The 13060-nt window shown below is 36.1% G+C and overlaps 1 protein-coding gene across 2 annotated transcripts; it reads right to left on the reverse strand.

Moving 5' to 3' along the window:
- Positions 1–3006: 3006 nt before the first annotated feature.
- On the reverse strand, positions 3007–10277 carry LOC144435826 (glycerophosphodiester phosphodiesterase 1-like). 2 transcript variants are annotated; one of them, XM_078124461.1, is made up of 6 exons: positions 9975–10277; positions 7192–7367; positions 5064–5169; positions 4125–4217; positions 3742–3953; positions 3007–3176 (listed from the first exon to the last, which is right to left on the reverse strand). In XM_078124461.1, the coding sequence occupies exons 1-6, from the start codon at positions 10275–10277 to the stop codon at positions 3026–3028; spliced, it is 1041 nt and encodes a 346-aa protein (XP_077980587.1). In that variant the 3' UTR covers positions 3007–3025. The 2 variants fall into 2 exon arrangements, with proteins under 2 accessions (XP_077980587.1, XP_077980588.1); XM_078124462.1 differs by lacking the exon at positions 9975–10277 and adding an exon at positions 7691–7805.
- Between the last annotated feature and the right edge of the window lie 2783 nt (positions 10278–13060).

Raw genomic sequence — 13060 nt, forward strand, 5'->3', positions numbered from 1 at the left:
GGCCACGTCCGGTCCAATTTCTCAGTGTTTGTTTTGATGTTAGAGACGTTATTTCTGTACGACTTGAAGAATTTTACAATATATCTGATAAATATGGATTATATCAACACGTGGATAAATTTAACCCGACACGAATGTGCTCTCCCGAGTCAATACGTACACATACACTGCTTCAGCTTTGATCGGCGGAAGGCTATCCTACGTATACCGCCGCGGCCGCGGTGACTGCACAAAACTTGACAACACTACCCACCTACCGATAATCAAATATATAATAATCACCTGTATACCGTGATAAAAACAAGCAATAATTCGAGTCCCCAACAAGTCGATGAGACCTACTTCTGTTCAGTCCGATCCGAATGCGAGTTTCTGAGGTTTTACATGGGTCTCAGACTCGGACTAGAGTATTCCGCCCTAGACAGCCCTGGCCTAAAATAATATATGTAAACTTGCGTTCACAAGCCAAACATGTGACAATACAAGACCACAACGAAAACTGTGAAACATTTACAGGTCACTCTCATTTTATATATGGAAAACAAAATTAGATCGGTCACAGTTCCATTTACATGATGCAATGACTCGGAGCGTGCTTCCATATGCTCGGAGCAAATCGAATAAATTAGTGTATTATGGGACCAACAATTACAAATATATTGTGGCACTGCATGTCCTGATACACCTTCTTGAAGTTTCCCCTTGGTATTCTAATAGCTAGTATATTTATTCGAGAGGAAATATGTTTACTTTGTTGTTAAATGCGCCGTTCAAAAGGCGACGCGAGTACGATTGGGCTAAAATATGCCGTCCTCGGGATGCCGTCAACGCGTCACGACGATATCGTATTGTCGGCAAATAATAAAAATCAGATAAATAAAAGTCAATGAATGTGAAACACGCCACATTACAAGTGTTTATGTATATCTAGTCTAGCCGTTCAGACGCTTTCTTAAAGTTTTAAAACCAGTATACATTTCACAAACATGTCGTCTAGCAAAATACCAATAGTGAATGTGAGCATTTTGAATCACCTTTAACATAGTTTTACCTTCTCCACTTGCCATTTCACACGTCACGTCGCGTCGTACGTCTAGCCAGACTTCTACCCCTACACCCGATATGCATATGTATTATACTTGTATAAGGTTTGCGCCGTTACATTATGTAGTAATGCACTGTTTACAACGAAGCTTGGTGACTGTACAAGCAACAATGGCCCGGGGGAAAATGATAGCTATGAAAATGAGACATTGACTGTAGAGACAAGAATAGAAAATGCTGGGTTCTATATCAACATGACTTACCTGAGCAATATCATGTATATATATGTACAATATCCTCCTCTGAACAGGTACCAACTTAATTCATATACGATCCTTATCTGTCCAAGTCCGGGATCCAAGTTTGACAAAGTTGTACTGAGTATGCGCATGCCCAGCACGGTCGAGAGTGGCGCAGTACCAGTAGACTGTCGACAGTCGCTCGCGCCTTTTTGAAAAAACTAATTTGGATGTTTAGTATGCCTTTCCCATATCTTTGAAGATGAAATATCAATATTTGGGACTGCACAAAAAACCTGTATGAGTAGTAATGTAATAAAATACGGCCTGGCTGGGTGTGTTTTGATTTCCCGCAGTGCTGCTATCTTTGAAACCCTACTTAACACTTACACTGGTGAAATTTACACAAAATAGTGTTGTCAAGACCACAATTATCACAATGTGTGTAGTTCCCTTGATCGGGATCGGTCAATGCAATCGATTGTGAAAAATAATGGTCCATGACAACAATAATTCATGGTGCAAATTGGATACTCTGGCAAAAATAACAAGAGAGCATGCAAATCCAGGCAAATCAAGTGAAAAGTAATTACAATCACATGATTTCAACCTGTCAATGAAGGATATGTGATTTGCCGAACGCATGTTCGTACCCATTCGGAAGTACTTCGAATCTGATGATGAATGTGTAAGCTATCATCATATTCACATTGATCGTAGAGGTCAACTTTTGAAAGTGAAGATGAATATGAATATGATGGTAGCTTCACACTCGTGAAAAGGATAGTATTTTACTGTGTTCCAGGTCAAAGGTCACTGAAACACAGTAAACAAATTCTTTACCTCGTCGTTAGGGTCCAGACGTTGCTGAAGATGTATTGCCTCAAAGTTTACTCAAATGCCGCCACCCCCCTCTAGGGAAAAACCTAATGCTTTAATCTACCGCAAGAGGGCATACAGAATTAAATTAAATTAAATTGTGTTAAATTGTTTGGTGTTAAAGTCGTTTTGTCGAAAGTGAAATGGTGACATAGGAGTAAGTGAATAGGTGCGGCTGCTCTCTCAGATACATTACTACCCTTGAATTCAGCACAACAGATCTGTATACATACACTTTTGGTTATTTGACATTGAACATAAGGTGAAGGTTAATGGTCAAGGTCTCATTAGAAAACTCAACATGGATAATGAGTATGTAGACACTCAAATGAGGTCTCTATCTTTTAAGCTTCCAGAGTTAGTAGGCAAAATCAGATTTTTTGCTATAAATCTGACCACCATGATTCACTTGCGCATGCTGACTACACCATCTGATATTTGTGCCAGGTTTGGTTGAAATTGGTCAGTGCATGTCTGAGATACAGGTGATAATGGATGGATGGATGCCCAGACAGACGGGACCTAATGTAGTATTCTCTTCCAGGCTTCACCTGTTGGGGACTTGGAATATTGTAGTGGTTGGCATGTTAAACCACATGACATGGCCTATCATGAGGTGACCCCGGGGAGGTGATACGTTACAAAATATATCATAGCTTGCAAAACAATCAAATCACGTGTATTATAGCATATTATAATACTGGGATTGACAATAGTAAATAGGGACACAAAAGAAACTGAATCCAATAACTGCAATTTTCTCTTTTATTGTTAAAAAATTTCCTGATATTAAAACAATTGCATCAATAAAGACTTTGTTTTGGGTATAACGATTACATGTTCATTCCCTCTGACTACACAATCTAGTGTTTGCTCTCATGACAATCCCCTGTCAAACAGTCGGTGATGTAGCTTGTCTGTAGAAATTCTTCATGCTGTTTTTTCTCAGTTACACTGTTGACAGTCCATGTTATCAGCCTTATTCCTCTATGTTCCCAAAATACTTTGACTTGTCTGCAAAGAAAGACAACAGAATGATGAGTCAATTATCAATACAATGGCAAAAAGTTTTCTCTGTTCAAAGGCATACTCTCAACATTAATGTTCTGTTAAAGTGGCCACATGGGTGAGGATTGGGTATTTATTTTGGATTTTTTAATTCATAAAACAATTTTATCATGGTGTCCTACTTGAAAAATAAATGTGTAAAAACGTATGCCACACCTTTGTTTGTAACTCATTAAAGTGTAAAAGATTAATAACTGTATATATTTGTTATTGGATATACAATAACAAATATGTTTGCATATTTTTTAATCATTCAATCGATTGATTGGTCAATCAATCAATGACATGCTCGCTGTCCCCTGTGGTGTAACTACAAATTCAAACTGCCATGTTGGACAATGATTGATTTTAATATTGTATATTATCAGGTTGATGAGCCATCAAAGTTTTGATCAAATTTTAAGGTACAAAGAATTAACACTACTCTTACAATTACTGTTCCTCTTAACTCAACACATTTTATTAGAATGTTGTAAATTTTCCAATCAGAAAATGTAGTTAATTGACTTACTGTGACATTTCATTCTTCCAGATGACAAATGCAGAATTGCCACACACATACCATAACCATGAGTGATGTGACCAGTGAACAAACATATCAGCCAGAGGAGCTGCTAGCTGCTGCCACCATACCAAATCACGTGGCATTCCTGTGATGTCATAGGTCAAATCACCAGTGCGATGCGTCAGCGCTGTCACAATATTTGGATCTGCTAGTCTAACCTGAAACAAATGTAATACACATGAAAACAGAGAGTAAAATAATGACCCTTTTCAATGTGATGAAACCTAAGATATCATGTGTTGGTTAGTGTTGACAGTGAAATGACTGATAAAAGTGGAAAATATAGGTCTGCTTGATATGATTTGCCAGTTGATATGATGGTTACTTACCCTGTATATAACATCAGGATAGAATGAACACACTATTCCACTCTCATACAATGAAGTATGTTTTCTGTAGAGTTCTGTTAAAGCATTCGCTGCCTGTAAGTATACAACAACGAAGAACAAATGATGATTAAAAAATACAGCAGATATTAAAAATTTGGCACTTCATATCTCTATTAGTCCTTTCTTAACAAGTAATATATTTGGCTTCAAACTTGCTAGGATCGATAAGAAAATCTATGATGTGAATGTCTTACGAAACAAGTGAAGTTGTGTAAGTTTACTTATAACCATACTTCAGCCAATTTCACCTAAACTTGCTAAGTAGTGTATGTCAAAGAAGAAGTTTTTATCTTGGTTCATAATCAGACCACTAAAAAAGAGTGATCTGAGGTTCATACAATATTGATAGATATGATGAACACTTCACACACACTGACTCGTCAGAAATGGAAACAAACTAAAAGTACTAATTAATTATTAATTGTGCTACACTGTTATTACTGAAGTCAGACTTTTCAATGACTTTGTGATAAAGCAATGTGTTACACTTACTTGTATTTTGTGACTGTAACTGTAACATTTTTTTGAAATTTGATCAAACTATGTATCATTGGTCATATTATATACACCGTACATGTATATAGACAAATTGATAACAAATTATGTATTTTTTGTAATATGTATCATAATATGTACAAAAATGATCTATTTTTGATAAAAATGATTCCCATAAACTAAATCATGATTTCTTTATATCTATTTAGGATTCCATCAACTTAATAATCCTTCTGACTTCTTGTTTAGACTGGTAATGTCAGTGATCCCCTCCCTAACCTATCTTATACGTGTACACTCAGACAAAAGAATTTCTGTATTCAAGGTTTACATCGACCTGACATATAATACCCATTAGACTGTGTGCATGTATTATTACATCACCTGTTTTGCATTACCCTTGACATCATAGAATATCTTCAAACCTAACTTCAGACATTCTTCTGTGGCTTCTTCTAAAGTTGGGATGCGCTCATTTGGAAATTTATTGCTGAAGCAGAGAGTAGAAAAAATATAATTAAAGTATCAACAGCATTTCACTGCAGAACATCATACTATACAATTTGTACTATTTACAATAAAATGTCACTAAGGGCACTGAAGCTATACAATGTACTAGACTAGTGCATACAACCCTTTATGTCATTTAGGGCACTGGAGCTATACACTGTCCTAGTGTATTCATGCACAACACCACGTCACTAGTACCCCTATACAATGTAGTAGTGTATACCATGTCACTAAGGGCACTGAAGCTATACAATGTACTAGACTAGTGTATACAGTACTTTATGTCATTTAGGGCACTGGAGCTATACATCATACTTGTGTATACAACAAAAGTACCATATTACTGAGGGCACTGGAGCTTTACACTGTCCTAGTGTATTCATGTACAACACTACGTCACTAGTACCCCTATACAATGTAGTAGTCTATACCATGTCACTAAGGGCACTGAAGCTATACAATGTACTAGACTCGTGTATACAATACTTTATGTCATTTAGGGCACTGGAGCTATACATCATACTTGTGTATACAACAAAAGTACCATATTACTGAGGGCACTGGAGCTATACACTGTCCTAGTGTATTCATGTACAACACTACATCACTAGTACCCCTATACAATGTAGTAGTGTATGCCATGTCACTAAGGGCACTGGAACCATATATGACATGTCAAGGCAACAATTAGATTGGCACCAGTTTCTTGGAAGCTTCTTTTTAGTCTCTTAATCTTCATGTGTTTTGAGTATGTTGTTCATTTTCACATTAGTAAAGAAAATGTCCAATTTTAAAAAAATATCAGGGGTGTGCATACCTGATATGTGAGTGGTGAATTGGTGTTATCCAAATACATGAATGGTGAATGCTTTTTTTTTAAACACATGAAACATGAATTGATGAATATTGCTTTACTGGTGAATAGTTGTACATTTTTGGAACGTGAATCATGAAAGGTTATAAATAAAATGTGTTAATGGTGAATGAAATAATTTTGCACTGATGAAATGGACGATTTTGATTGCAAATTACACCGAGTCTACAATGATAGCATGTATTCAAATAAAGCTTATAGGTCTTCCATTTTGTTAACTGTAACAGTTTACCAATGGCATGTGCTTGACACTGTATTGTAAATTTGTAAATTTCGGGTGTACTCCCAGGGTATATTATGTACGCTATGGTAAAAGACATTCAAATATATGTTAATCGCAATCGTATAATGCACACTCATATAAAGCCCACTGTGTTTATCAATTTGAGGTAAGTTTGTTCAGGTACCGACAAAACTCAACTCATCAAATAATATGCAGTTTTGAGTATTGTACTTTGTACATGCTTTATCAGAACCTTTTGTTTTGGTAGACTGATTAGTCAATAGTCATCACCCACTACAGGTAAAGTGATGTCTAAATATTGGTTGTTCGAGCAAGACTAGGAACAAAATATAAATAATTTGACTCTAAATGAACATTTATGCCAATTTCTCATATTTTTTTGCAATTTTTTGTACCTTTTAAGATGATAACAAAGTAATTACAACCTATCCTACTGCATTGCTGTTGTTTTGAATGGCAACAATATCACATCCGATTCCGGATGCTAGAATTCTAACTCTGTCACCAGCGTCAGGTGTCACAAACCATCTGTCATTAGATCATCAGTTGGCCTGACTGTTGCCACTCAAAACAACAGCAAGTCTGGTAGGTTAGATTGTAATTACTTCATCATTAACTTCATACCTGGGTGATTGAGAACATACATAGACAGGGAAATTCTGTTAATATTTAATGTATGATTTGAGATTTCTTTTTCATAGATTTGGGGTAGATTTATTACAGAAATGTGGACAGTTTGGGTGAATGGGAAATATTCCTAGGCCTTGGGATTTTTTCCCCTTCAGTACTCGCCCCAACACTATATAAGTGAGCACTACTTATGCAAATATCTGCAGATTTTATGCATAATACTATAGTATATTACTATATTACTAGTACCTCACCTTAGTCTATGACCATGTGACGCATTCAATTTTCTTAGTTCTTGAAATGTGAATGATTTGATTGGTCCATGGCCATCAGTTGTTCTGTCAACAGTCGAGTCATGTAGTAGTACAGGAACACCATCTTTTGTAAACTCTAGGTCTATCTCTACTCCATCAGCACCATTCTTTTTCGACTAAAATCAAACAAATAGATGTGCATCAATATATGTATTCCAATACCTTGTTTGTTTCTTTGTGTTGTGCGTCAAATATCATGTTTACAGGTATAACAGGTAAAACACTTCACAGAGTTCTCTCGACATAGTATCGCTGCCAGACTCATGACTATTGTCACTAATTTTTTTATGTATGCCCAGCGGCTTAGCCGCGACAAGAGAGGGACTTGTCCCGACAAGTCCCTCTCTTCTCGCGGCTGCACTGCTCCGCATACAAAGCTTAGAGACGATAGTCATGAGGCTGGCAGCGAGACTACTCTTGGCAGTACTTATACATGTACCGTACTGGTGCCAACCCAAGACACATTTTGTTTCGGAACACAGGAGAGATTATAGGACTGTACCATGTTGTAGTTGAACCTATTAACATGACTGAGCAGTGTTTGCTAAGGCTGGGGAACCATGTAACAGAAAGGGAGAAAGGGATAAAAATGTCAGTGTTACCCATAGCTCTATAGAGTCTATAGTAATTTTGTTTGGGAACCCAGGTAAAAAGAAATGGGAACACCGGTAGGTAAAACACTGCTGAGGTTCCCTCTCATTATCAAATACTATTATTTCAAATTGGAAACCTAACATATCTAGATACACCAATAGCATAAAATGAAACGTGAAATAAATCATTGACATACAAGATATTGAATGTATATTTACAATGTAATCTAGTACTACTACCATAATAGATCCACCACTCACTGCCTGTACACTCCCATGATCTATTGTCATGATTTTGATCATCAGAGTTTTGGGGTTTTCACTCATTCAGACTATCCAGTATGTTGTATTTGTATTGATTACTTTATTTGGGAGCAAGCAGAATTTACACTAGGGGGGGGGGGGGGGGCTGAGAATAATTGTGGGTGTGGAAGAGGCTTGGAAAGTCTGATGGGCGGGGGAGGGGGGATTAACTCTGAGCAAAAATAAACCTCAGTAGCTGCAGACCTTACACATATTATAGTAATAGCCCAAAATGATATCTCTCCTTGCAAAGCTCACATCTATATATATATATATGTAAAGAATTCTCTTACAATGTGTGGACACTGAAGTTGATTGCCGCTGTTATTTGAATGTACACCAGGGGTCGAAATAATGGCCTTTTACTTGCCTTGGGGCAAGTGATTTCAAGGCTTGGGCAAGTTGTTTTGAAAAGTACTTGTCCCAAGGGGCAAGGAGAATTTCTTATGATTATTGATCAGGGAATGTTTTTGCCTGTGTTCATGCTGTACTTATCAGACACTGCACATGTCTGATAGGATTTTGGATACATTGTATAACCAAGGTGCCAACAAGTCTGGAAAATTATAACATTGTAGCAATATTGAGAAGACGTCTTTCTTGACTGATCACTTTTCAAAACAATCTGGACAAGCTGTCCTTGACATATTTTGTTTACACTATTAAGAAAACATACCAGGAATGACCAGTGACTCATTGAATATTGTTCATCAATAGTAAATTACAGCATGATTTTTCAGGTTTTGGGTGTTTGAATCAACTGCAAATTTTACAACAGTCATTTTATTTAAAAATACTACTAGGAAAATATAAACAAATCATATACTGGGAGAAAAATAGTTGGTGTGGATGAGGAAGGAAAGAAAATATATTGACATCGTGGAAAAGGAAATACTTAGAAAGATTTTACATCAGTGTTGAAATAAATGTTAATTTTTATATTGATAGCTTATGAAAGTGCTGAAAACATTCTTTTAACAACTACTTTTTACAAGTGAACAAAAAATTGTATGCTATGCTATAGTAAGAATATTAATTAGGCCATGAAAATGAATATTATTTAGGACACCTGTTTATTGTGGAGAGAATTTTTCAGTACCCACAGAAACTTTCAAAGTGACATTTTTTGATAATAAACAAAAGAAAGCCCAATCAATCACAACAGTGCATTTGTAAGCCACACAAAAATACCCCACTATTTGGAATGGGCAAGCACTTTTTGATTTGGGCAAGTACTTTTTGTTTTCTACTTGCCCAGTGGACAAGCGAAATGTTTTCATTATTTCGACCCCTGTACACTGTGTGAAGATGCAGTACGGTGGCGGTTTCGCTACATCGCTCTCGGTCCTCTGCTAGAACCTGTTCGTTTAATTTCTTTGCAAACCCCGTAAGAAATAAAAAGTAAAACAAAAAATGTTGAGTCAAAGAAAATAAAATATAACAAAGAAAAAAGTATTTTAAATAAAAACAAAGCTAAATGTAGTGTAGCTCTGGATGTATAGTGTACGCTACGAGGTTCGACACGTCATGATACATTCAGAGCTAATGTAGCATAAAATATATGTGTACAAACATGTAGCCTACAGAATGCGGAAAGGTGGGAAGTTGGTAAAATTGTCCGTAGCCTGGGGTGGACACACGAAAAGTATTGTGTTTGGTATGAAATTGTTTGACCCTGCGGGTGTGTGTGTGTGTGTGTGTGTGTTGGGGGGGGGGGGGGGGGCTGCGTACTTTATCAAAATAGTTTCACCTCACTAGAATCGTTTAAATTTGTCGATGGTTTGATAAATGTAATTTCATGAAATGTAACATTACTAGGTCACTCACTTCTCGTATGGCAGCTATCGTATTCTCTGGGGCATCGTATCCTCCTCCTCTGTGACCTACGACGAGAAGTTTATCTGATCGTAGAACCTTATCAGCTATAGAACTATCAACCGGGGGAATCCGTACAGAATGAATGATAACAATAACAACGATTACAGTAGCAATACCCGTGAAAAAGTGTTTGGTGCTAGATGATGGCCATACCAAGTGGGCTATAAAATAACTGGTCAGGAATATCGCGAAAAGGTCGATCGTGGCAGATGCAAATGTTGTGTGTATGGGAGTTGGTAACGGCGCAGCCATTTTGATGCCGAATGACCCCCTAACTGACCTCGAATACAATGAAGACCAGCTAGCATTGATTTTATTTGCTCGCCTTATCAGGGTCATATTGGGGCATCATGATAACCTGTGTATTCAGATTACAAACTACCCTGGATATGATACAGGAACATACTGCGTAAGAATAATTTATACATGTCATTGTTTGAGCCAGTACAACAGCTTCAAAAAAATCTCATTCATGGCCGATCTATCACAGGGAGCCAAGAAACTGTATTTAATACAAATAAATAACTAAATAATAAATAAAAGAATAAAATGAACATGGCTAAATGGAAATATCCTATTTAAACATGAATAATTATCTATAGACATGCATGTGTGTGTGTGTGTGTGTGTGTGTGTGTGTGTGTGTGTGTGTGTATACACACACACACTGAGGTTCTATAACTTTACACTGAGGTTCTATATATAAATAATATCATGACCCATACAGTTCTGACCCAAATATTTTGAAGAGACTGAGCTCCTCTTCATCGGTGGGTCTCCAGTTCTGTTAAAAAAATCAAGTTCTGTCACACTTTAAATAATGAAGACAGTGCAGTGTTTATTGTCATGCACTAAATAGTGTTCTTGTCTTGGAATGGTATGAATATTACACTCAGTCAGCTGTGGAGCACTGGTGACTACTGGTTGCTATGTTACTGTTTTCTATTGATGCCATTGGTGAGTGTATCTAGTTTTTTTATCCATAATATATATATATATATATATATATATATATATATATATATATATATATATATATATATATATATATATATATATATATATATAAACAGCATAACATCATTATGTTGATGATAATGACAAAAGTATGGTTGCTTCAAACTAGATTCACAAAAATAACTTTATCACTCCCACTAATTATGTCTTGATAATTGAAAGTCACATAATCCTGATTGCCACGAACAGGCAAGGTTGTCATAGCAACCCAGTCTCAGGCAAACCATACAAAGTTAACAGCTGCAGAATATATTAAAGATCCTTTGCATTAGTAAATTGAATTTCATAGTTTCTGTGACCTTTGCTAGATGCCTAATTAAGAGAGCATGACGCCTTCTCAAGTGCTTTCATGGATATAAAAATGACACCACAATAGTTATAAAATATTTGTAATCTATTTTATTTGGAGCATAATGCATATATTCTTATAGCTATTTCATTTATCAAATACATTACATAATAACATTCCATTCTCAGCAGACATGATTGTGTGTGTATATTCTTCCATAGAAGCTAATTGAAGCCTTGATTGTTCAAAAATCTTGAAATCTCCAAGAAAAGAAATTGCCCTATGTAAAAAAAAATTACACTCTTTATCCTTTCAGGTATCATTTCCTGAAAAGACTGTATAGTTGTACATCATTTTTACTTTTGTTTGATATCATAAATACTTGTGGTACACCAGTTCCAATATTACAATACAGCTAACTCTGTCATATAGGCCATAGGCAATGATGCTGTGAGAATCAAATTGCAATAATTCAATATGCCACATTCCGATTACTGAAGTTCAAATCATTTCTCAGGTAATCACCACAAGAGGGCGCACCAGATTTGGCAAAGTGAAGGCTAAAACGTGTATACTATCATGGCCACTGGTTGCATGAGGCAGTGTGTTGTGAATGAGATGCATGTGAAAGTACTCTGAATGTCTATAACAGAGTATTACAGTAGTGGTTAGACATGTTTTTAATTACTTGTAGTTGTTAATTAAACAGTATTGTGAGAATAACATAGAGAATGTGTCAGTGGTAACTTAGTGTTTGCTGTCTTTATGCTACAATACTCCATTACTCTGGCCCTCACTTCTTGCCTCCAAATGACTTGTGAACAGCACCCCTAGTGGCCAAACCATGAAATGTTTTATCTTGCCTATAATCGGAATATGGCGTATTGGAAAGTCCATTCTTGTCTCATGCACCAATCATGCCATCATTTCCATTTTTAATTAACACTTACAAAATAAATAATAATCATCATCATCTATAAAATATACAAACATGCTTAAGCTGGTCCCCAGACTATCCAGCTGGGTTAGGTTCCCTTTTTTTGTCATGGTGGTGACCAGGAGATAAGGGGCTGCAGGAGGGTTCGATAAAAAAAAAAAGTTGCAGCTAGCATATGAGACAAAATTTGCCATCTTATAGGTTGCAGCTGGGCAACTTTTTGGTAAAACTACCATTAAGCCCAAAACATGTATATATTAATCACTCTTTCAACATTTCATTTTTTTTAAATATCTAAAAATTCTTTCAACATTTTTATATCACTCTTTTCATAAAACTGCAATGATGGTGTTGCCATGGAAATAAGAAGTGAAATTATTGGCAGCTCAAGTAAACAATACAAAAAGATTTACTGACCACTGACATAATTTGTATATATAATGTTGACAATTTTGAAGACATGATCTATTGCTGGATGTAATCCTCATGTTATACTGATTTCATTTCAGAGTGTCTTGGTAGAAAAATAATGAGCTTCAATTCTTCAATTTCATTCAATAAGCAATTTCATAAGGAGCATAGCTATAAGTACTTGATGAATTCGGGAGATAATTTCAAGTTTAACCATAGACACTGTCTATGGTTTAACTACCCTTTTAGTGTTCTCAAAAAGAAAACAATGACAGTCATCATGTGTAATTTGCATGACAAATGAATGGTTTGCTTTGTTAATTAATCTGCATTGTTTTGAAGAAATCATGGGATTCATACACATTCTCCTCTTCTGCTTTT

This window comes from Glandiceps talaboti, chromosome 5, assembly GCF_964340395.1.
Source record: "Glandiceps talaboti chromosome 5, keGlaTala1.1, whole genome shotgun sequence".
NCBI lineage: Eukaryota > Metazoa > Hemichordata > Enteropneusta > Spengelidae > Glandiceps > Glandiceps talaboti.